This window comes from Camelus bactrianus, chromosome 9 (genome assembly GCF_048773025.1).
Source record: "Camelus bactrianus isolate YW-2024 breed Bactrian camel chromosome 9, ASM4877302v1, whole genome shotgun sequence".
NCBI classification, from domain to species: domain Eukaryota; kingdom Metazoa; phylum Chordata; class Mammalia; order Artiodactyla; family Camelidae; genus Camelus; species Camelus bactrianus.
In genome coordinates this window covers 12546876-12570824 of record NC_133547.1, presented here as the reverse complement: position 1 = coordinate 12570824, position 23949 = coordinate 12546876, and the positions used below count along the sequence as shown (strand labels likewise).

General features: G+C 51.2%; 1 protein-coding gene across 4 annotated transcripts in view; it reads left to right on the top strand.

Moving 5' to 3' along the window:
• Positions 1–23949, top strand: part of ACTN4 (actinin alpha 4) — a 70422-nt gene that overhangs the window by 18543 nt on the left and 27930 nt on the right. For all 4 annotated transcript variants that reach the window (XM_074369708.1, XM_074369706.1, XM_074369705.1 and 1 more), the window contains exon 2: positions 23757–23871. In XM_074369708.1, coding sequence (XP_074225809.1) covers positions 23757–23871 — 115 coding nt within the window. The remainder of the gene's footprint in view (positions 1–23756; positions 23872–23949) is intronic.

Below are 23949 nucleotides of genomic sequence, written 5' to 3'. Positions count from 1 at the left end.
CTATGTCTGCCTCTCTTTTGGTTCCTTCTTTCCTCTTGACTGGATTGCTGCTGCTTAATCCTCTTACTGGGAAGGAGAAAACCCATTTTTGCTCCTTGGTGACAGCTCTGATAAAAGTGGTTGAAACGAATGGCAATAAAAGGGCCCTATCTGTGGTTTTCCATCCCCGGACTCTTCCATTCTTCCCATTAGCGTAGATAAAATAGTTGGCTCCTCAAAATTCCTCTCACCATGTATACGTATTTAGGATCTGGCTCCATGTTTCTGTGAACAAAAATAGTGGAAAGTTTTTTTTTCATTTGTTTTTGTTTTAGAAGGCCCCAAACAACTTTCATACAAAGGCAGCTGTTCTGCACACACAATAACCTGGTGAACAATGCCAACCTTCAAAATGAACTACCAGTTCAAATTTTGCACCCAAGGGGCAGTTGTATAGAAATACTTACTTGGGATTGATCAACTAAATTTGAATTCTGATAGATATTGGCAGTCCAGGTTTTGTGAAAGAGATCAATTCTAAGATCTGTGTAGAAGGAAAAAGCAGGACACAGCACTAATTACTGATGAGAGAGTTGATGGATTTCAGAAAAGTGGGATATACTTGGTGTGCAATAAATCTGTTGACTTTTGAAAAATAAAAATTTGACACTTACCCCTGAAAAATCCATGCAATTTTTTTTTCTATGCTCTAATTAAGTCCCCTGTTTACTGGATTAATGGCCCCACAGAAAAAGATCCTTATCAAACTTTTCATTTGGAGCTGTCTGTCAGGGAAAAGCCAGGAAACTCCCCATAAAGGCATTGCTCTCAACTTTTTTGGGCTCTGTTGCCTCCTCACTGGTTTGAGTATTTCCTGGCTCAATTGTTTTCTCAAGCTGGCCTTGAATCCTTAGATGTTATTTGTGTGCCTAGAAATAGCTGGAGGAAAAATGGTTGTAATGCTTTGCATTGCTCACTGCCTCTCTGTGGATGGAAACTCTCTCTGCAAGGGAAAGGGCTTTCCACCCAGGAAGACAGCTGGGTGGAGGATTCTTTATTGCCCTGGCTGGCCTATCAAATTATTCCAGCAGGACTCTCACTGTGCCACAGGGTTTGGGATGAGAAAGTTTCCAGCGTGCCACAGATTGGCAGTTTACAGCTAGGTAGAGACCAGAGCAGTAGGAGTGCTCATAAGTGGGCTTCTTTGCCAGCAGTATGGGGCACATAAGGGAGTTTGTTACGTGAGGGTGTGTTTTTTGATTTGTGTCCCCCCCCCCCATTTTTTTGATGGGGGGAGTGATTAGGTTTACTTATTTATTCTTAGAGGAGGTGCTGGGGATTGAACCCAGGACCTCATGCATGCTAAGCATGCGCTCTACTACTTGAGCTATACCCTCCGCCTATGTCCTTTTTAGTTGAATTTGGAATGTATGGAGGGAGAAGGAAATGAATTATGGAGGGGAAGGGACAGGTAGAGCAACAGACTGATAAGGGAGAGACACCCTCTCACTGGTTTTCAATAATTGATCCCAGCGTGATTGATGAAGAAGATGGTGTCATCCATCCATTCAGCATTCACTGAGCGTTTATCCAGTACATGCCATAAATAAGGTACTGGGTACAGAGATGTGAATGAAATAGTCCTTTCTGTTCTCTCTCAGAGCTTATAGCCCACTGGGGAAGATAGGCACTAAACACCAGCATCAACAACAGGAAACCCCCAAACATGTAGTGCTCCAAATTGTGATCATTTTTATGAAGGAAAAGAGCAGAGCTCTTTAGAGGGCACAGTGGGGAATTTGCTGCAGATTGAGCAGCAGCCACTGGGGAGCCCTTTCTGGGGTGGCAACACAGAAGTGAGGCCAGGAAGGTAAGCAGAGGCCACCGTGGGAGAAGAGTGCCCCGGCAGGTGGACCTGAGAAGCATGGGGAGGAGAGAAATGGAATGAGACCAGGGCTGCTGGGGAGGGTGGTGTGTGAGGTGAGGTCAGAAAGGTGACGGCGGCCAGAATGTGCCTCCGGTGAGGACCTTGGATTTTCTCCTGGATGAACGAGAAAGCATTGAGTCCACAGATATTTACTTCATGCCAGTCACTGTTTTAGGCTCTGGGTATATAGCTGTGAAACACAGAACCATCCCTGCCCTCATGGGGCTCCCAGTCAAGTGGAACACAATGGAAGTATGTCCTTTTTTATTGCTGGTAAAGCGTATAGCACTTTAAAATATATTCCTTAAGCGTATCATCACAGCAGCCTTGTATTTTTATCCCCACTTTACAGATGAAGAGACTGAGGTTCTGAGAGGTTATGTGACTTGCCCAACCAAGGTCATTCAGCCAATAAGTGACAGAGCCAAGAGTCAAACCTTCTCCTTTTAGGTTTTTTCCCATGTCAGGGCTGAGTGATTGGTTCTCTCCTCTCTGACATTATACCCCTGGTAGTAAGATTCAAGGGCTCGTGGTGATCCTTGGACTTCAGGCATGCAATGACATCAAAGCACCTATCACTTAGGTCCTGCAGGATGGGGTATGGCAAGAGGATAGAGGTGGTGATAGCCCTGCTTCAGCAGCTGGAGTTGTGCCTTTCACCTTTACCGTGGCTTCTTAGATTGGAGATAGGCATTTGACTGACCAGTGTGTCTGTGGAGCCTGTCTAAATGGTGGTTTGGAGCTGGGGAGTCGACTTAGCGCTCTGGCCAAACCCTCTGGGTGCAGTCTGCCTATATATGGGCTGGCCTCAAAGAACAGGTGATGGCAGTAGGAGTTGTTTTCTGTGCGCTGGTGGGAGGTGCCCAGCTGCATTCCTTTGTAGACAAGCACAAACTAGATATTTTTGAAATTGAAGGTCTAAAACCAGCCAAAGAATTAATCCTGGTCTGAAAAGCATATGATGAGAGTACGGCCACCCTGACTTGGGTGTCACTTTCTTAACTTTGTTGCTTTTTAATAAGCCTAGAATTCTCAAGAGGGAGGATCTTTGTGAACATCTCGAGCCACGTTCCTTCTGTCTGACAGTAGAGGCCTCCAGCCATCAAGGCTCAAGTCCATTTTGCTATCATGTGCACTTTGGCTGATGAGGTGCTGGGCAGAGGTTTCAGCCGCTACCCGAGGGTTTTGTGATGAAAGGTCAGCTGGATGGGCCCAACTCTTCATCGCTCAATCAAGAGGCCACGTAACAGAGAGAGAACGGGTCCTGGAAGCAGGGGCTCCTGTGGTGCACAGCCAGGCCGAGAAGAGTCCAGAGCTGGACCCACCTGTGCTCCCCAGCTCTCTCCTGCATTGGAGGCTCTAGACTCGGCTTCTTATAAACGCAGGCTGTGAAGCCAGAGAGACCCACATGCTGGCCCTGGCCCTGGCCCTGTACTTCCTGCCCGGGGGACCTTGGACAAGGAAGCCTCGGTTTCCTCATCTACAAAAGGGGATCAGTAACATATTGATCTCAGGGTTGTCAGGATTCAGTAAGGTGCTGGCGTGGGGCATGCCTGGCATGTTGAAGAGATCAGTACCTGGTGGCTCTTTTAATTATTACTCTGCCTGCTGGGTTGGGATGAAGTCTTTCTGAGGTCTCATCCTGTGGAATCTGGAGTCCCAACAGGGGTGATGGGTTGGGGGAGTGAGGGGACCAGGGAGCCTTTCTTCAACTAGGAAACTGCAACCAAAGAACTAAAACAATAGAGCTGCCTTATGATGTTTAATTTGAAACCAGCTGCTCATTGAAGATTGACCCTGAGATCCAACAAGTTCAGCTGCTAGATATGGAAGCATCAAGCATTTAAGGGGGCCTGGAAGTAAGGTTCCTAGAAAGAGGCAACAATCTCTTACTCATCCCCAGTTATCTCAGACCCAGGGTAGGGGTGGAGCCCCTGTGGTTTAGGGGCAGACCCTGGGTGAGAGAACGAAGCCAGGAAAAGCCGAGTGCTTTGTACAGCAGTGTCCTGCAAGTAGGCCAGAGTGCGCCCCGCCGTGCCTCTCAGGAGGCCAGATGAGGTATTATTATGTGTCCTGCAGAACTCCACATGTGTCCTTCCCTCTGGGAAGCCTTCCACCAGGGCAGGGTCTCTGGGGCCGGATGTGGAAGGTAAACAGGCAGCCCTTCGTTCTTTACTACAGACGAGCCCGGAAAGGCCCGAGTTGTAGCTTTTCATCTCAGGAAGCCTTGAGGTCCCACCGGCTTTCCTGAAGCAGCCTCACTGTCCCTTTGCAGGAGCATAACCAGTGTGGCCTCAGCACTGATGCTGAAGCTTGAGCAACAGCCTCTGGCCCCCTCTGATTCATTCTCCACCTGGGAGCCAGGTAATATCCTGCTCGAACTCTTCATCAATATCCTTTGCCTTGGAATCTAATCTGGAAGCCCACTGGGCCCTGTGGGATCTGTTCTTTCCTCTCCAGCTTCATCTCTCTCCCCTGCCCAGTGAATCAGCGTACTCCAGGCTCCCCAGCTGCCTCTCTGCTCTATGCTCTTCCCTACCTGTGGAACCCTTGCCAAATGCCTACCCAGCTCTTCCTAATTCTGTAGATCTGTGTTTATACTCCACTGTTTGTCTGCAAGTCGTGCCTGACCCCTCCAGCCTAGGTGAGGTCCCTGTCTAAGGCACACATCTGTCACCTCCACTTTTCCTTTTAACTCTAACCATCCTTTGCTCTCTCCACCCTGCCATGAGACTGTGAGGGCCATGAAAGTAGAGACGGAATCTCTTTTGACCATTGCTGGGTCCTTAGCATGTGGGACAATGTCTGACAAATAAAGGTACTCTGATAAATATATATTTATGGAATGAATAGATAAATAGCCAATCAGGCAGGTAGAATGGACATGCCACTCATCTGTTCACCCACTGGTTTGAGTACCTTCCGTGGAACAGCATGGTGTTAGGGATAAAGACTGACCACCCTCAGTCCCTCTGAGAAAGTAGGCATTGTCACTCTCCAGACCCAGGTCACCTCTGCAGGCCAGTTGAGTCCCATCTAAAAGCTGGCCATCCGCTAAGCTGTGCACTCTGGAAGGTCATAAGACGTCCTCCCTCAGGACACTTCCAGACCCAGTGGGCCAGACAGCTGTCCTGGCAGAGTTCTGCATCAGTGCCCACCAGTTCCGAGACACAAACAGGATGCTTTTCAGGTGGGGAAGGGAGGAGGGAAGACATCACTCACCTGGAGAGTGGGGGAAACATTAGGACAGAATTCATCCCATTTTGTGCACGTACTTACAAAGTTAGGTGTTCATGCGTTGTGTGCCAGGCACTGGTCTAGGCATCTGGGTCACAGCATAAAAGAAGTCCCCTGCCCTCAAAATGAGACATATGGCTAAATGCAGGGAGACCTTTTTAAATTTTTCCTTTTTTAACTTTTCCCTTTTATACAGAAATTGCTACCTATAGGTCAAATTAGCTTAGTATAGTAAGAGACAATAAAGTGTTTTGTTTCTTGGGATAGCTACAAACATAGAAACACAGCCCTGTGGTTTAGTTGGCTGGCCACCTTCCTGAAACCCAGCTCACTGTCATGTTGTGCTCAGGGGCAGCCCATTGGTCTCTGTGTCCCGAGCTGAGCCTGGAGATGTGCGGTACCAGGAAAAGAAGCAGTCTGGGCTATCTTTGGTGGCCATTGTTATTTATGGGGCATTGGCAGAGAAGTCAGTGCTCTGGAAAATCTCGAGAAAGATAGAGGCTAAATGTTGTGGTTGAGCGGAATTTGATAGCTCCTTGATGCTCTCCAGGCCTTGGGGCCTAGAATGACATGGCTGCCCTGTCTCTGCTGTTGCGCCTGGCCTTGGGCTGTGTCCGCCACACCCCTCCACACCTCCTTCACCATAGGTGTGAGCGATGCTGGGGAACCAGCCACTGTGTGTTCCAAGTCCAGGCCCTTGGGACCTTCTCTCTGTTCGGAAGACAAAACCTGAGACTGTTTCTGCATTAAAATGCAACTTTGTTCTGCTGGAGAGGAGAAAAGCAAGAAAGAGATGGCTTGTTCGTGTGACGATAGTAAGGTGTACTCTGATATGCCTTTGAAAAGGACCCATTTGCCCAGCAGCCTTTGCTGGGTAATGAGAGGAGGGGAACACGGGGAACTTCTTGGGAATCTGAAGCTGGGAATGGGGGTGGGGTGGGGGAGAAGCTCAGCTTTTACCACTGAGCAATCCAGTCTGTCTCTGTCTTGTAGGAAAGCAGTGGTGCTGGACGGTCCACCAGCTGGGTTCTATCCTGGGGGAAAAATGTGCTTGGATATTGGCCTTAGTGCTTTTTAAACATGTGTAAGCTTCTGCTCACTGATTCCATCTCCTCACTTCCCGAAAACTCAGCCTCGACAGCTCCCCTGGGCCTGCCCTCTCAAAGATCTCTGGAGACTGGCTAATTACCACCCCTGAGGGTGTGTGCGCAGCACCGCGTAATCAACATGTGCTTGGCACCTCGTAAGTGCCAGGTGCTGTATTAGGTGCTGAGGATGCAGGTGTTGGCCCCTGCCCTCTCTTCTCAACCTCTCTGCAATGCATGATTCTTTGAAAAAACCACCTCCGCACGCACACATTTACGAACATACACAAAAGTAGAGAGAATCCTTGTGTACCCATCACCCAGCATCAACAGTTCCAACATTTTGCCAAGCTTGTTTATCAGCCTCTCCCAACACCCTGTCCTCTCAGACTATTTTAAAGACGGCCCCAGACATCACCCATAAATGCTTCCATGTGTTTCTCTAGTAGATATGAATATGTGTGTTTTTGATAGAAACCACACACCATCATACTGGATGCTTCTGAGCGTGTCTTAAGAAAAGAAAGAGTCCTCCCCTTTGCCTTCCTTGACATCACCTTCTCTCTGCTTCTCCACCTTCTCATCCTGTCTGTGAGTCCTTTCCCTCTCCCCACCTCTGAAATGTGGGCAACTCACCATGTCCTTTTCCCAGGAGGATTTTACCTCCCCACCTTCTTCTGGCCTTAAGTCGCACGCCAGTGTGAACAACTCCCAGGTCTCTAGTCCTGACTTCCTTCTCACACTCTGGAGCAGTTGTCTACTGGCATGTCTCTCTGTCCCCTGTTAGACTCGAGGTCTTTCATGGAGAAACTCTATCTTATTCTACCCCCATCCCTTCATCTCCCCAGCACCGGCACCAGGCCTGACCATAGGGGAAGCTCAGGAAATGTTTGAATGAGTGACTGAGCGAATGCATGTGGGAAAAAATGACCTCTTTGCTGAGTTTTAGACGTAAGATTCTGCACACCGACTGACTGATTGTACAGCACCTACTTCACTCTTGGTGTGTCCCAAGCCAAACTCATTCCCGAGCCTCTCTCCCTAGGTTCTGCGTACCCAGGTTTAACATTACCACATCAAGTCAGAAACTTTGGAATCATCTTCTGGCTTCTCACCATGTCATGGGCACCAAATTTTTACTTATCTCTTTCTCTCAAATATCTCTCAGAATCCTTCCCCTCCTCCTTTCCTTTGCCACTGCTGTTGTCCTAACTCAGGACCAGGTGGTGAGTGCTTAGAAGTATAGATTCTGAGGTCAGGCTACCTGGGTGTGAACTGCAGTGCGGCCACTTGCTACCTTGAGCTGTGTGACTTTGGGGAAATGCCTTAACCACTCTGTGAAGATAACACCAGTCTCCAAGGCTTGTGGCGAGACTTCAGTGGGTTAATACTGTGTGCCCTTTGCACCATGCTTGGCACGCAGGAAGTGCGCTGATGTTGGCTTCCATCATCATCATCCCTGTTACACCATGTCCAGGTCTCCCGCAGCAGCCTCCTAACTGGCTTCACTCCAGTCTCCTACTTCACCTTAGTGGCCCCATGAATGTTATCTTTCTGAGACTTGTATCTAACCAAGTCACTCTGAGGAAACTTTTTGCTACCCAGAGAACAAGTTCTGAGTTCCTGGGCCTCTCTACCTTCTGACCCCAGTTGACACCATCTCCTGTCACTTCCCTTTAGGGGTTCCCCAAACATCTCTTGCATGTTTGTGGGTTTTTTGCTGTTGATGTTCCCGCTATGTGGAATGACCTTCTTCCCAGGTCACCACGTATCAGAATAGTGCTCCTCTTCCACAGCCGGATCAGGTGTCGCCTGACCTCTGCTGTCCTCGGATCACACTGTCCTACAGTAACTAGCTTACCAGTGTCCCTCCCTACCCAGGCCCTGTGCTCCCCCAGGATGGAATGTCAGGTTCTATACGTCTCCCCAGACCCTGGGTTGTGATTCTCTTTACTTGTCTTGAATCTCAGTTCCTCCGGGAGATGGGAAGCTACCTGAATGCCAGTTTCACCTTAGTAGATGTTTAGTTAAGTAAACTGAGGATTTCTTATTCTTTCTGCCTCTAGTTCTTCCTTTTTTCCCCTTTGTTTTCTCGTCCAAGAGGACAGGATGCTGTGGAAGCTAGAAATTTATGGTAAGGGGAGCAGCTGCCCGCCCTGGCTGCTCTGGTGTGAATTCAGGCTGCCTTTCTGAGGTTCTGTCTAGGGGCTCCAGGCCAGATGCTGGGGGGACTTTGGGATACAGGCCTTCTTATCTTTCCTTTGTTTGTTGCCCCACCTTACAGAAGGGAGCAGGCCTCAGCCATCTCAGACTGGAACAGCAGCACATGTGGTGTCTGCCTTCCTCCAGCCGCCTCCCACCCACCGAGCAGAGAGGATCAAAGGCTTTAGCAGGGGAGGAGACTGCTGGGGTTTCACGTCAGTGGAACCAGAGACTCCTCTCTCCCCTTCCATAGCTTGGCCTGGCAGAGCCCCGTCCTCCCCTCCATCTGGCAGGATGTAGGGGCTACCGTGGAAGGGGCTACAACCATTTGGAATAGATTTTGCACGGAGGATTTAAGATTTAAAGCAGTGCTGTTTTTCAGTGGCACAACTGTTTTTCAAGTTGAATCTCACACGGATCTGCCGTATTATAAAACAAATCAAGTAGTTGCTGAGGTAAAATTTGAGTAGGGAGCAGCACCCCTGACCCCTGGCACCCCTCAAGGCAGAGATCTTTTGGGAATGCTGTTTGAAAGTCACTCCTTGGTATCACTTCCACTTCTCTGCCAAAAGATGTATTCTGCTGTCCCTTTGTGAAGTTCATTGTGGTTCACTCTCGGGCCTGTGTGTTTCTAAAGATGGCTAGGGGTGAAGGGGTCAGTCCTGGGTCTGTACATTGGATGCAGCTCCCTACTATGTGGGATAATGGTCCCCTCCTGGTTCTGTAGCAGAAGAGGCTTTGACAAAGGGCAGCATGTCCTAGCAGCTCTGCCTTCAGAGTTCTCTCCATCTTCACTGCGGTAAGCCTGCCATCCCCATGGTCACCATAAACCTAGTCATGCTACTACACCCCATGACACCCTGCTACGGCTTCCTGCTGCTCTCAGAATAAGGCTTTATGTGAACCACCCCTCCTGTACTTCCTCTGGGCTCCCTCTGCTTAGGCCATGCCCACCAGGCCCCTTCTGCCTGGGGTCTCTCCTCCTAGAATGATCTCCCTCCTGCTGTCAGCTGATTGGCTCTTTCTACTGGTTCAGACTCAGACAGAGAGATCTTCACAGAGAGATCTTCCTTGACTGGCTGAACTTGATTCCCTCCCCGGCTGTCCCCCTCCGCCAGTTACTCTCTTTCAGGTTACCCTGTCTTACTGTACCACCACCATCTAATTGTCTTTTTTATGTAATGTCTCTTCCACTAGAATGTAAAACTTCATGAGGGCAGGGATGTTCGTTTAACCTCAGTGCTCAGAGTAGTTGGTGGTATGTGGTAGAAGCCCAATACATTTTAAATTGAAATGAGTGAATGAAGTTTGGGAGAGGCTCAGAGCAGTGAGTCTCCCGCTTCTGGGAGCTGGGGCTGCCGGGGAGGAGGGATCTGAACCCAGCATTTTGGACCCACGCTGGGATGACTTTCTGGAATCCTGAGGCCTAAGCGGGGTCTTTGGTTCTCATGCAGTGTCGGGGCACTCAGACCTAACCGTTTTGTCCCCTAAGCCTCCAGCCCAGCGCCTACCTCTCCTTGTTTGGGCTCCTCTGGGAGAAAGCAGGTGGTCAGGGCTCTCTGAACACAGGACTTGCTGTTCTGCTCCAGCCTGAAATTGATTTCCTCCAGGCTCTGCCTTGAGCCAGGCCCTATGAACAGAGGAAAGGGTCAAAGCCAGGCCTTCCCTGCCACGAGTCCTGTCGGGAAGAGAGTGACACAGCCACTCGGCCTGGGAGTCACCAACCTTTCCCTCTCCTTCTCTAAAAAGCACACAGAGACAGTTGGGCTGCACCTTTGTTTTGTGAGTCACCGGTGATAGCCCGTCATAAATTGTTTTTTCCTATATTATCAGAGCAACTTTATCGGGCGTCTCCTGTGCAGTCTGGGAACGGATTTGATACAGGGTCAGTTAACACGCTGTGGAGTTGAAATCTGTCATTGTGCCCATGTAAGGCAAACTCCTCTGGTTACTTTTTACCTTGGCAGAATCACAGGAACGTCAAGGTAACCAGGCCACCTCAGCATAGCTCTGATTCTTGCTGGGTCACCTGACTTGCCCGCCCTCTCCCATGACTCACCCTGCAGCTCTGGGCTAGGCCTGCCTCACTGGTGGCCCTGGTGGCCCTGGAGGAGGTTGGAATTTGCCAAGGGTCTCCAGGACTGTTTGGTTTTGTGTCTTCCTTAAAGAAGGTCAAATGAGAGAAACTCTGTGAGGCGCCTTCCATGGGGCCTGACAAAGGGAGAACCAGAAAACCAGAAAAGCAACCTTGGCCAGACTTGAGGTTGGGTAGGAGACAGTGTGGGCACCAGCTCTGACACCTTCCAGCTGTGTGGCCACGAGCGGATCGCTTATCTGTAAAACAGCACTCAGAACAAGTCCTGGTACACAGTAAGTGCTCAATAAATGTGAGTCATTTGTACAATTATGTCACGATATGCCCCACCCAATCATAAAAACACCTCTGCTCTTTTCCTTTGAGGCGCCGCCCCTTAGTAGCTTTAATAGGGCAGATTAAGCTGGTTCTCGGAGTCCCTCCCTGGAAAACCGAACCCACAGCTTCACAATGGCACCCCGGTCCCCTCCCTCCTCCCTCCTCCCTCCTCCCTCCACACCCACACACATACAGAGCAAGCCACTCCTCTGTTGTTACATGGCCAGGAGTCAGCTCTGCCTGAGAGCAAGAGCGGCAGGGGCCCCTGTCTCCTCTGACGTCACACTGCTGCTGGAGACAGCTGCTCCTTATGACTGCTGTGTGGTTTAGCCAGGCCTTAGTACCAGCCCCAGGAAGGCCTGTAGGTTGGGCGAGCCAGGGTGAGAGTCTAGCCCTGTCACTCTGCCAGGGCAAACGGTTTCACCATTTTTAATAGAACAATTATGAGTCAGAGGTTTCAGGCTCTCTTTGCTGGTTCCTCCCAATCCTATAATTACCCTTTGGCTATAGAACCTTATTTTGGTTTTTCCTTTTTAAATCTTCCTAAGACACTGTTAAAATTGTCCATCTCATGTGTCCAAGGGGTCTAAGATGGAGTGATTATGGTAGAGAAAAAAAAGAGAGGCTCCAAATCCGGAGTGATTTCTTAACCCACAGAAATGGTGCCCCCCTCCCAGCACCCCCCCAGGCACCACCCTAGTACCATGCCAGGAAGTAGAGCCAGCGCCAGCTTACACGAGGCTAAGTGGATAGCCTCTGAACACCTCCAGTTGCCTCTTGGCAAACTGCAAACTCCAAGCCTGGAACTTCTGGTCTGAGGCATCTCCCAGATTGATGGATTCACTCACTCCCTCATCCAGTACGTGCTGAGCCTCAGCAGAAGGCACAGGCTGATGGGCACCCAGCACCTCTGCGGGCCCCCTGCCAGTGCTGGTCCACTCAGAGATGAGGGGACTTGATTATGCAGATAAACACCCAATATTCTTTCAGCCTCCAAACTCACCGTGCTCCTCAAGGGGATCGTCTTTTGCTCAGGCTCAGAGTGGGCAGCCAGTGGGACAGAGTACACACGGAACAAGTGTGCGTCTGTGAGGGCTGGCCTGGGCTCCATCCCCCCAACCCCGTATGTCAAGAGTAGATTTCCTTGTTGCCCACCCCCACACACCCCTCCCTACTTTTCACTGAAGTAGGAGAAGGCCTCTGACCTGACCCGGCCGACTGATGAATCAGAACATATCAAAACAGGAAAAAGGAAAAGGATCACTGAGGAGGAGTCTCAGTTGTCAAAGGCGACACCCGCTCTGCTGTTAGAGATCTCTCCAGGGCCTGGCACGGTTGTCCTGCTGCCAGCAAGGCCTAGTTTGTGGACCATGTAAATTGCAGCAGAAAACAAGCTGTCCGCTAGGAGGCGAGCAGAGGGGGAAACGGGAGTGTTTGTGCTGCCTTCAGATGCCCCTGGCCTGTGGCACTTTTTACACCTCTCAGTTCTTTTGGGGAGTTCCAGGGGTGGGCCACAGTGGCTCAGGGCAGAAGTAGCACTTTTCCCACGGACACTCGAGTCCCATCAGTGCCCCCTCTGACCTTTTCTTCCCAAATGCCAAACACCTGTTCTCTGGAACCAGTCCATGGGCGGATTTGTCCAGGCTAAATATTCATTCTAAAGACTGGTCCTCTTAGGCACCTGTTACGAGTCCAAGCCTCACAGTCTCAAGGCCAGAGTTGGCTTACTTGGCTATCGTTTTGAAGGATCAAAGTTTAAACCAGACGATCTTTAATCTCCCCTCCCAATCCCGAAACCTGAGCTCAACTGTAAGCCATTGAAAATAAATGGGGTTTTTGTAGCTCAGGCTCCCTGTTCTCCAGGTGAAGGGTCCCCTGTGCCTGATTGTTTAACAGCAAAATGCCAGATGGGGCCATAGGAGACGGAGAGCAGAGCCCCAGCCTCGGCTGCTGCCCTAATTTAAAAATGGCCTTTTGGGAGTGGAAGTTTTCTCTTAAAGGTAGCTATTTCAAGGTAGACCTTACCCATCTCCTCTTCCTGCTTACAAGGAAGTGGAGTACTGCCTCCTGCCTCTGCCCTGTGGGCCCCACCTGCCTGTGGTTCTGACCCTTATCTCAGGATGGATTCTGTGTAGGGGGAGGACCCAGTTATTGGAATGTAATCTGAGTAGCTTTGGGTGTGTTTTTTTGGTTTTCCATGTGTGAGGTGGTTCTGGAAAGGTCTGTTTGAGAACAGAGGAGAGCTCAGACTGGGACACCTTTTTACCCTGGACTGCCTATACCCTGCTTCTCTGTTTCTTTTAGTTCCAAGGGTCTTGTCCAGTCTAACAAATGCAGTGGCAAGGGCTTCCTGATTCTACCTAGGCCTCAGTTCCCTCATTTTTAGAATTTTTGGCCTCTACTGAGGCTCAGTGCGTCCTGGATGAGGGAGTGAGTGAATCCATCAATCTGGGAGGTGCCTCAGACCAGAAGTTCCAGGCTTGGAGGTTGCAGTTTGTCAAGAGGCAACTGGAGGTGTTCAGAGGCTATCCACTTAGATTTGAGTGGTGGTTGTCAACGCTGGCTTTATGTTAGACTCACCTGCCGAGCTTTGTGAAATATTGTTATTCAGGACCACCTCCAGGGAATCTGATTCATTTGTCCTGGGGTGGTGAAGTTCAGGCATATTTGAGAAGCTCTCCAGTCCCATACATTTATTGTCTTCCCTCAGAGTGGGAGATAATATTTGCAGACCATACATCTGATAAGGGTCAAGTATCCAGAATATATAAGAACTCTCACAATGCAACAATGAAAAGACAAATAACCCAGTTAAAAATGGGCAGAGGGCTAGAATAGACATTTCTCCAATTAGAAAATGTTGTTAGGGAAATGCAAATCAAAACCACAGTGAGATACCACCTCACAACCACTAGGATGGCTATACTCAAGAAGTCAGGTAGTAACAAGTGTTGACAAGGATGTGGAGAATTTGGAGTCATCCATTGCTGGTGGGAATGTAAAATGGTGCAGACTGTTTAGAAAACAGTCTATCAGGTCCTCAAGTGATTAAACACAAAGTTACCATATGACCTAGTAATTACACTCCTAGGTTTATACCCAAGAGAACTAGGAACATACATCTACACAAAAATTTGTACGTAAACGTTTGTAGCGGCATTACTCATAGAAGCAGATGTATGTAATGGCAAAGGTAGAAGTAAGCCAAATGTCCATCAACTTATGAATGGGTAAACAAAATATGATATGTCCACATAATGGAATATTCAGGCAAAAAGGAGTAAGATACTGACATCGGCTACAATGTGAACAAACTTTGAAAACATGCTGAATGAAAGAAGGCAGGCAAAGAAGGCCACATATTGTATGATTCCATTCATATGAAATGTCCAGATTAGGCAAATCCATAGCGATGGAACGTAGATTAGTGGTTGTCAGGAGCTAGGGGGCAGGAGAAATGAGTTACTGCTAACAGTTCTGGGGTGAGGAAAACGTTCTGGAATTGGATAGTGATGATAGTTGTTCAATCTCGTGAATACAGTAAAACTTACTTATTTTAAAGGGGTGAATTTTATGGTATGAGAACTGTAATTCAATTTAAAAAATTGATCTTTCCAAACTATGCACATGATTAAAAAGAGTACGTGCATGGGGGTAGGGTATAGCTCAAGTGTTAGAGCACATACTTAACATGCATGAGATCCTGGGTTCAACCCCTGGTACTTCCTTTAAAAGTTAAATAAATAAACCTAATTACCTCCCCCTGCCCCCCCCCCAATTAAATTAAAAAGTGTTCATGCATGCCTGTGATCCAGGTACTCTAACAATGTTGTATTAGTTATCTACTGCTGCATAACAAATTGTCTTTTCAAAGCTTAGTTGGCTTAAAGCTGTAAATATTATTGAGAGAGAGAGAGAGAGGGAGAGAAAGAACATGAACAAACCAGGAAAGGTCCTAGGTATTTCTGTTGTAAAGCTGACGTTGTGAACCACTAGATTTGAAGGCTCTCTGGAAGCAAGAAGAACCAGATCTGATCATTATATTCCTTTACTCATTTGGTAGTCAAGTGGCCAGGCTACAAGAGGGGAGGTTGGGGGGAAGACCACTTTGTGTCAGTCTCCAGAAAGCAGCCGGCAACTCAGCGAATCCTAAGGTGGGGGGTCTGGCTTCAGCATCTGCAGTGCTAATACCAACAATGGCACCTTCTAGAGTAGGAGTAATACAGTAATGAATAGAACATCTCCTGAGCCCTCACTCTCTCGAGGCGGTGTGTGTGGTGCTTTCTCTCTGTTGGTCCTGCTGAGTGCCCACATATGTCATGTCTGTTGTCCTCATTTTGTAGAGGAGGAACCCGAACCCTCTAAGAGGTAGAGTTCATTTTCTGTGGCCACACATGATACGTGGCGAAGCGAGTATTTGAACCCACGTTTGTTTAGACTCGAGAGCCCTTGCTCTAGAGCACTGTGCCGTGTTGTCCTCTCCTCACCCTTTTAGACCCTGGGAGATTGACGTCTCGATGCATCTGTCAGCTCCTCAGACTGCCTCCCTCTAGCCCACCCACTGCTACCCCCCCTCCCCGTCTAGTCCTAGCCCCACTTGAACCAGGATCTCTGCAAGGCCAGTGGCCTCCGATGCCTGAGTGAAGAGGGCTGCTGCGGACCCCTCTCTTCCACTGGAGTGACACGTCAAGGGCAGTGCCTTCTTCCCTGGCTTGTTTTTGAAATATCTACAGCTCCAGGATTATTTCTGTGAACTCCTAAAAACAGGCAGGCTTATCTTAAGTAGGGACCCTCACCAGCATAAAATGGAATTAGAAACCATGAAAGTCCTAAAGGGCTGGACATGAGAAGCCTCAACCCTGTTCCATTCATACTAGGGTTTCCTGAGCACCTACTATGTGCCAGGCACCATTCCAGGCAGTGGGTCCTGCAGCAACCAGGACCCTGCTCTCATGGAGCTTATGTTACACATGACAGGGAGACCGGTTATAGACAAAGAACATAATTTCTGATAGTAATAGTGCAGTGAATGAAACAAATCAGGGGAAGGTGATAGCATAGTGGAGATAGCACAGTCAGGGAGGGCCTCCTGGGATGTGAAGAGGGAAGTCCTGAGTGGTGAGAACTAACCAGCCTGTGAAGAGCTGGAAGAAGTCGTAGTCCAGCATTTCTCAGGAGGAAAGGAACTGCACTCCCAAATCAGTCTGTGGCGGCAACAACACACACGCTTTCTGGCGCCTTGCAGGGGATTGGCCGAGGCAGAGCGTTGGCTACTGGGAGGGGTCATGGGGGAAAGAGCTGGTTTCTGGATGGACACGCAGGGCCTTTGGAATGCTCGCTACTCCACTCCGCGGTATTTATACCTTCCCTCCGGGGAAGTCGGAGCTTTTTCATGTAGGCTGAGAAAACTCCGAATAAGGCAACGCTAGGCCAGGACATAAGAAAGAAGCATTCCATATTTCCCTGTAATCACTTTCAAATTAGGTTCTGACGTCATGGGGCAGGCACAGAGCGTGCTGGCTCTGCCCCGGCTGGATACAGAGCTGGGTCCTGGACAGATAGCCGACCTGCCCCTGTGCTGCTGTACCACCAGCCCTGAGTACCCATGCTGTCCAGGCTGCCTGAGTCCCACGTTACTGCGCCTGTCTAAATTGTGGCCATGTCATTGTGACCTGTTAATTTCTGTTCTCTCAACCTGGCCCGACTTTTATCTTCTTCAGAATCAGGTAAAGGCAACCAGTCTTCAAAAAAGTGCTCACATGTATAATCTCAAAACTATTCCAGAGGCTTCTCAGAATCCCTGGATGGGTCCATGTAGATGTTGCCAAAGTGATCGCCTTTTTGCCTGTGCCGCTGGTAACCCAGATTCCAGAAGGCTTAGCCATCGGATCCTGAAAGCGCCCTTATAGTTGATGATGAAGGCCAGGGGCCAGGGGAGCAGTCTCTGCTTTCAGGAACTGAGAAGGTGCCCCACTGGGGCCAGGCTCTGCCTGAGGCCGGATAGCAGCCCGGCAGATGGACGATAAGAAGAGTGGATGCCTACCCCGGGAATAAATAGCTGTCCCTCCCCTGTGTCCAAGCCCCGGACACCCTTCCTGACATCTTGTGGAAGCAGGAACCATGGGCAGCGTCAGAGGCCACAGCAGGCAAGGTGGGAGTTCAGGCGGTAGGACAGCGTCCTCCCCCTCAAAGCAGCTGGTGCCCCAGCGGAGCGGCAAACCCAACACGGTATTAACAGAGACTGAGGTTTGAAAACTCCCAGCACCCTAGGGAACCCTGTCTTGCCTCTGAGTACCCTGGGGAAGTTTGCTGTGGCCCGTTAGTCCAGTCAGTCCTGGGCCTGGGGAAAAGATACTCAGCTGGTCCTTCTAGGTCTGGCTGTTGGCCTGTGATGTCCTGCTGAGGGGATGGGCAGTACACACAGCGGAAGACTGGGGAATGCAGCACGAGGCAGCGAAAGGTTTTTCCTAACATCTTGTCCAGTGTGGAGTCAATGGAATCCACATGTGAGCATCTGCTGGCGGACTGGAATAGTCAGCCCCCGACCCTGGTCCAGGAGGCCTCCTCCGCCGGTGCCAAGAATCAGAGCCGACAGCCCACCCCAGCCCGGGGTCTTGGGTGAGCCTGCATCTAGGTCCAAACCGACTTTGCAAGAGACTCCCTCTCATCTGGGTTTAGCAGAACTCCGGCTTCCAACCAACATTTCCCTCTGCACCACCCCCTTCAGGACTAAGAGCATGTTTTGTAACACGCAGTCTTTGGGAGGGAAAGGAAAGGGAAATGTTCCCGACTGGGTTAGCCGCATCCCACCAGAATCCTTTCTTCCTGCCCTTGCCATCACTCTGCTCCCTAGGACACCACTCCCTAGGACACCACCAGAATCCTTTCTTCCTGCCCTTGCCATCACTCTGCTCCCTAGACTCGGTTGCCCCATGTCTTTTGAATGTTCTGTCTCTTACAGGGTGATTGCCCCAGAGTTGAGAGGGTTTACCTCCTCGGGTTAGGGGAGGGAGTCATCGATGAATGGCTCGTTAAAGCCCACTGCTGCCACATTCCTGGCTGCTTAGGTCACCTCCCAAACAATATCCATCATTCATTCACCCAGCCGCCCCACATCCTGGCAACTGGGAGGGGTCCCTGTGACACAGGAAGGACTTTATGACCAACGATGCTCAGCTTTCTCCCCCTCCCCCAACACAGTGACAAAGCAGAAACAGCGGGGGGTGGGGGGCTCTGAGGCTCCTCTTCCGGGGTGCACCATGGGCCTCCGCACAGGGAGTGGTGACAGTGGATCCCAAACAAACCCACAAGCACGTCCTCTCTTCTCCCACCGCCCCCTCTCCCCCCTCACACCCTGTGCTATTTTAGCAACCAGAGAAGAATCTTTAACAGGCTGCCAGTGTGCAGAGGCGAGTTCTGAAGACTCTTCTCTGTGGTTTTTTTCACGTGTGTTCTTAAAGGCAAGTGAGTCCACATCCTTCCTTCCTCCCTAGATAGGTCAAGGGTGGGTGCACGCTCCCTTCACAGGACAGCAGGGCCAGGCCTGGTGCAGAAGGGCTACCGCTGGCACTGTTTGCCTGCCTCCCACACTGGGCTCAGGCTGCCTTTTAAGAAGCAGGTGGGCTTTGGGGGGAACTGCCCTGCCTGCCTCCCTTGCTCTGGGAGCTCACCTCCAGCTTAGGGACTGAGGCAGGACTGGGGCCCTTCTTGACTCAGTTCTGCAGGCTTTGCTTTGTCAGGTTGGTACGTAGCATTCATTCCACTCAGAGGGATGAGTGGCCACCCTGTGTTTGTGTTTATTAGCTGTGTGGCCTTGGGCAAGTCACTTAACCTCTCTCTGCCTCAGTTTCCTCATCTGTAAAATGGAGATGATGCTATCTCATATGACCACGGGGTTGGAGATTCTAAAGGATTGCTACATGTAAGTGGTAAGAACTAGCACTTAGCAGTTACTGCACGGTTACCTTTAGCTTGCCTCCCCGCACCACCAGCATGGAAATACTGTTTTGCTTCCTCCCATGCCCAGGACCTGATAGGGGCTTCAAGTTAGGATTTGTTAGCCAGGGGAAAGCACTGAATGCCTCTCAGGAGAGGTGCTGGGGACACAGCCAATGTTCAGAGTCAGTACTGCCCCTGGAAAGTGACCTTGACAATAAAACCTAGAAAACCCACTGCTTTTTGCCTTTGCCTCCTCCCACAGAGGACCAGTAGCTCTGGACCCTCCTAAATGAGCTTGAAACCTTGAACTTGCATTTCCCAGTCATGATAGTAGGCATTTCCCACAGGGCTCATCTGCCTTCCTCCTCCTGCCAAGTCTCTCTCAGAAGCTCTTTACCCTCTTTTTCCCCCTGGTCATCACACGTTTACCCTTGTCCCCTTCGGCTCAATCCTTACACAGCAGCAGCCTTCTGAAGGCCCCACGAGGTCGGCCCTGCCAGCCTCACAGCACAACCCGCTCTCCATTCCCTTCCTTCTCTCCCTAGCCAGGCTCTGGCCCGGCTACCGGAGGGCCTTTGCACACGCAGTTCCCATTATCTGGAAAGGCTCCCTTATTTTTGTCTTATTTACTCGTTCTCAGTCAGATCAGAGTTCGAGAAATCACCTCTGAAGGGAAACTTCCCTGTGTCTGCCCCGCCACCAGTTGAGGAGCCGTCCCTCAGCATCCGGAACACTCCCTTCAGCACCCTCTCTGGGGGTCAGAGGGAGGAGGGCACGTGAGCACTAACACCTCAGTGTGCGGACGCCAGAGCCAGAGTCCCTGGCTTTAAATCTAGCTCTATCTTTCCACGTGTGTGACTACCTGTGCGCAAGTCATGTCACCTGCCTGACCCTGTTTCCTTATCTGTAAAGTGGGGGCAGAAATAGCAACTACTTCACAAGACAGTTGTGCAGATGAGAGAGGTTAATGCCTAGCAAAGTGCCTGGAACAATGTCCGGCACGTAGTTAGCTTATAAGGGTCTGCTGTGGTTTTCATAGGAGTGTCACTTCTGTGTAGTTGAGTAATCACTCACTTAAAGAGATCCATCCTCTCCCTCATCAGCCTGCGTCCGCTTTTGCTCACTACTATGGGTTCAGCACCAGGCCTGGCCCTGGGTCAACGTCATGTCAAGGGAGGGGGTATGGCCTGCCCCACAGTGACCTGGGGCATCGTGGAGCCGGTAGGTCACGATGGTGGTCAGGCTCCGTGGCTCGTGCTCCAAGAAATCTGCATCGCGGAGGGGTTATAGCGGGCCCACAAGGCCTCCATCTATAGAAACCACCCTCCACACTACCCACCCCACACACCTCAGACTAAACCCGGTAGGGAGAGGGAGTGTATAAGCAGAATGTTATTTTTGTAACCAAGTAGAAGAAGCTATGAATTTTTGATGTCTCATTGGAACTCCGGCTCCTCATCAGTCAGACTGCGTGAGAAGTGGCCACATGTACTGCACTGGTCCCCGGGGGAGGCCTCGTGACTTGTGTTCCCTTTTGCCCAGAGCTCAGGGCCCCCTGAGCCTCCGGTGTCAGTAGATGCCCCTCGTCTTCAGGAAGAGAAAATGGCATGGTTGAGGGTGGGGGGCCTGTCGGCAGTGTTCCCATTGTGTGTCTGTCAGGCTCGGCGGGGAGTTCTTCCTCCTCACCACCTAGGCCAGGCGAGTGGGTGTTCTCCTCAAGCACCTGCTGGGGCCTCTGCCTGCCTCCAGCCAAGGAGACAGAAGTGCAGGGCAGAGTTACCATTTATTTAAAAATAGATCTTTCCTTGACATTTGTTTAACACTGAATAGCTAATCTGTGCCAGGCACAGTCATAAGTGATTTACTTGCATCGTTTTGTTTAATCTTATTTAAGAGGGGAGCTTATTGTCTCCATTTCATCAGCGAGGAACCTGAGGCTCATTGCTTGCCCAAGGTTACCCCACTGGCAGGTAGCCTCAGTGGCAGAGGTGAGATTTGAATCTAGGTCTGTGTGAGCCCCAAGACCGAGCTCTTGTTTCCGGACCAGGGTAGATGAGCAGAGGCTCAGAGATGGGACGCACGTTTGCAGGGTGGGGAGTGCCATGATCTTGTGAGGACATGTGGCTTGAACCCAGTGAGGCAAGGTGTAGTCAGAGCCCCTTTGCAGGCTGGAATAAGAGGGTCTCCTGCAATCTCATTTCCACTCCAAACCATGACTGTGGGATAAGGGTCTTTGCAGAAAGGCTGATCTCGCCCTTCCCAGGCATTGGGTGGGAAGCAGCTGGTGTGGATGTGTGTGCATGTCTGCGCATGCTCAGTTCATCTGGCATGTTGTGCCAAGCTCTGTGCCAGGTGTTTTAAAGCATCTCTCCCCATTTAACTACAATCACAGGAGGTAGAATCTGGTAAGTCCATCCTATAGAGAAGGAAGCTGGGGTGTAAGTAGGCCAAGTCATTTGGTTGAAAACACAGAACAAGTAAGCCGAGAAGCTGGCATTCAGACTCCCAACCTCTGCCCCTTCAGAACATTCAGGCGTCACCCAGGCAGGCCGAGGCGGGGAGGGGTGCTGTTCAGACACGTGCCTGGCCCTGCCTGCAGACCAGGTGCCTAGATCCTGGCCCAGCAGCTTCAGAGCCCCAGCAGGGCTCACCCTCTGGGAACTGCCCTCTTGCATCCTCAGTCGTAGGATGTGATGGGCCACTTTGCTGCCCAACAGCATCCTTCAGACCACATGCAAGAGCAGAGGCCCAGCATCCCCTCCACATCCTGCCCCAGCCTGGCCTGCTGCCGCCCTCTACTTTACAGAATGGCTGAGTTCCACACCTCGCTGCCTGCCACTGAGGCCGCTGGGCTTCGGGCATTCTAAAGGCACGTGAGATATGAGATGTAATTCCTACCCCCTGAGAGCCCACGTACATGCATGTAACATCCAGCAAGGCCCACAGTGACTGGAGAATGCTGCCAGATGCCGAGGGCTGTGTGTGGGGGCGATGGTGGGTAGGACTTCAGGAGAGGAAAGGGTCCTGGAGACAGGAACTACTGTTTACTGAGCATCTGCCGTGGGCTCTTCAGGCGTCGCCTCGAACCCTCCCACTGACCGTGACCCAGGTGGTTGGTGTCTTCATCGCCATGCTTCAAATGAGGAAACGGACGTTAAGAAGGTTGGCTAACTTGCCTGCCCGAGTGGTGTAACCAGCAGTCTAGCCCTGGTTTGTCTGAATTCAGAGCTGTGTGGGGAAGAAGCGTGGGAAGTGAGGTGGGGAAGGTGGATTCGTGTCTCCCTTAATGAGAACCTGCCCTTGGCTGGAGCCCAAAGTAGCTCATGGTTGCAGGGAGGCAGAAGACAGCACCAAACTGTTAAGAGGGCAGAGAAAATGAAGACAGATCTGCAGAGGAGGGGGCAGCCAAGTCAGAACCGGGTTGGGGCAAGCAAGTCAGTGCGAGTGTCCGGGAGGAGCTGCACTTGGACTGGTTTTGAGGGATGGGTAGGTGCGGGCTGGGACGAGGCAGACGCAGGGCAAAGGGCACCCTTAGCTGAGCAAACAGCCTCATACTGGGTATCTGTCTCCAAGGTAGAGAAACTCTTCTTCCTGTTGGCAGGAGGCAGAATGAGGGTGCCCTGGCGCACTCACAGCCCCCCCCACCAGCTTGGGACTTGGAAGGAAACCTCACACCCGTGGTGCAGCGTGTTAATTAGGCCGCTTCTTTGTCTGGGAGGGGCCTTGTGTTGAGTCTCTGAATGAGCAGGACTGGTGACAGTTGTCAAAACACACGGTGCTTGGCCAGAGGCTCCTTGGAAGCCCCTCGTCCCCTCACATGGCCCCTGCCTGCACCCAGGCACGGAGTGGGCTCTTGCGCGTTCCTGGCTGTCTGCCCACATCCACGCTGGGCCTGCAGATGGAGTGGGGCGGGGGGGGGGCTCCCATGAGAAACAGACGTGGGGTTTTTCCCAGACCCCGCTGCAGAGGCTGTGTGGGCTGGTCTCCCCAGAAGGCGTCTGGGCACGTCCGAGTTAACTGATATGACGCACTTCCCTGGCTCTGATGTCTGATAACGTGCCCCAGGCAGCAGGGGGCCGAGTGCCGGTACCACCAGGAGGCCCTGTGCCCTGTGCTTGGTGCCCTGTGCTCTAGTTTGGGGTTGGGCTTCTTGTCTCTGGGCCTCTCCACCCTTTCACTTCCAGCATCCGTGTGCCCTGTGATTGTCAGACGTGGTTGCCTAACCCTGGAGCAGGAGGGGGCCTGAGTCCCACTTGCCATCCAGCCCCCTCTGAGATACATTGGATCTTAAGATTTGGAAGAGTGGGGCATGGAATGTTCTCCAGGGAATAGAGGGTGTCTGGCCTCTAGGGAAACAACCTAAATGGGAGCATCGCAGGGCTCAGAGGATCTGTGCTCCTGGCCTTTGAGGGGAGGTGTTGCTGCTGGGCCACCCACAGCTCGAAGAGGGACTGACTTGAGGAAACCTTAAGTTTACAGGAGGCTTATTTTCCAAGTGCTTCCTATCCCAGGTCATCTCTGTGCCAGTGATGGGGAAATTGCTGCACGAGCTCCTCCTACCTGCTCTGCCGCCTAGGGGGATGGAGGGCTGAGGTGTCTAAGAGAACATGTCCACAAGAGGAGAGCAGGGCCCCTTCCACTTGGTTCCAGCTCGGGGGCTGGCTCAGTCAGCCCCTTGGTCTGAGGTGGGTACCCTGGCTCACTCAGGGTGTGGTGGAGCCTGCACTTGCTCCGAGGCTGGCTGACTCAGGTGCCAGTCCACGTTCTGCCTCTCATCACCCCGGGGATCACGAGCCTCAGTTTCCTCAGATCGACCTGCCTGGGTCGCTGTAAAGATCAGAAACAGTGTAGATAAAGGGTGGGGCCCCAAGGTGGCCGTGTTGTCGCAGGGTCAGGGCTGTGACCCAGCCGCTTTGCTCAAGAGCCCTGAGAGCCACACTGAACCTCCAGGCCATGCTCTGTTCTGCCTCCCCAGACCTTCACAGCCTGGTGCAACTCCCACCTGCGGAAGGCCGGCACGCAGATCGAGAACATCGACGAGGACTTCCGAGACGGGCTCAAGCTCATGCTCCTCCTGGAGGTCATTTCAGGTGAGGCTCCCCTCCCACCAGGTGTGGCCCACACCTGGTCACAGCAGGTCCTGGGACGCTGCGCTGCCCACCCTCGCT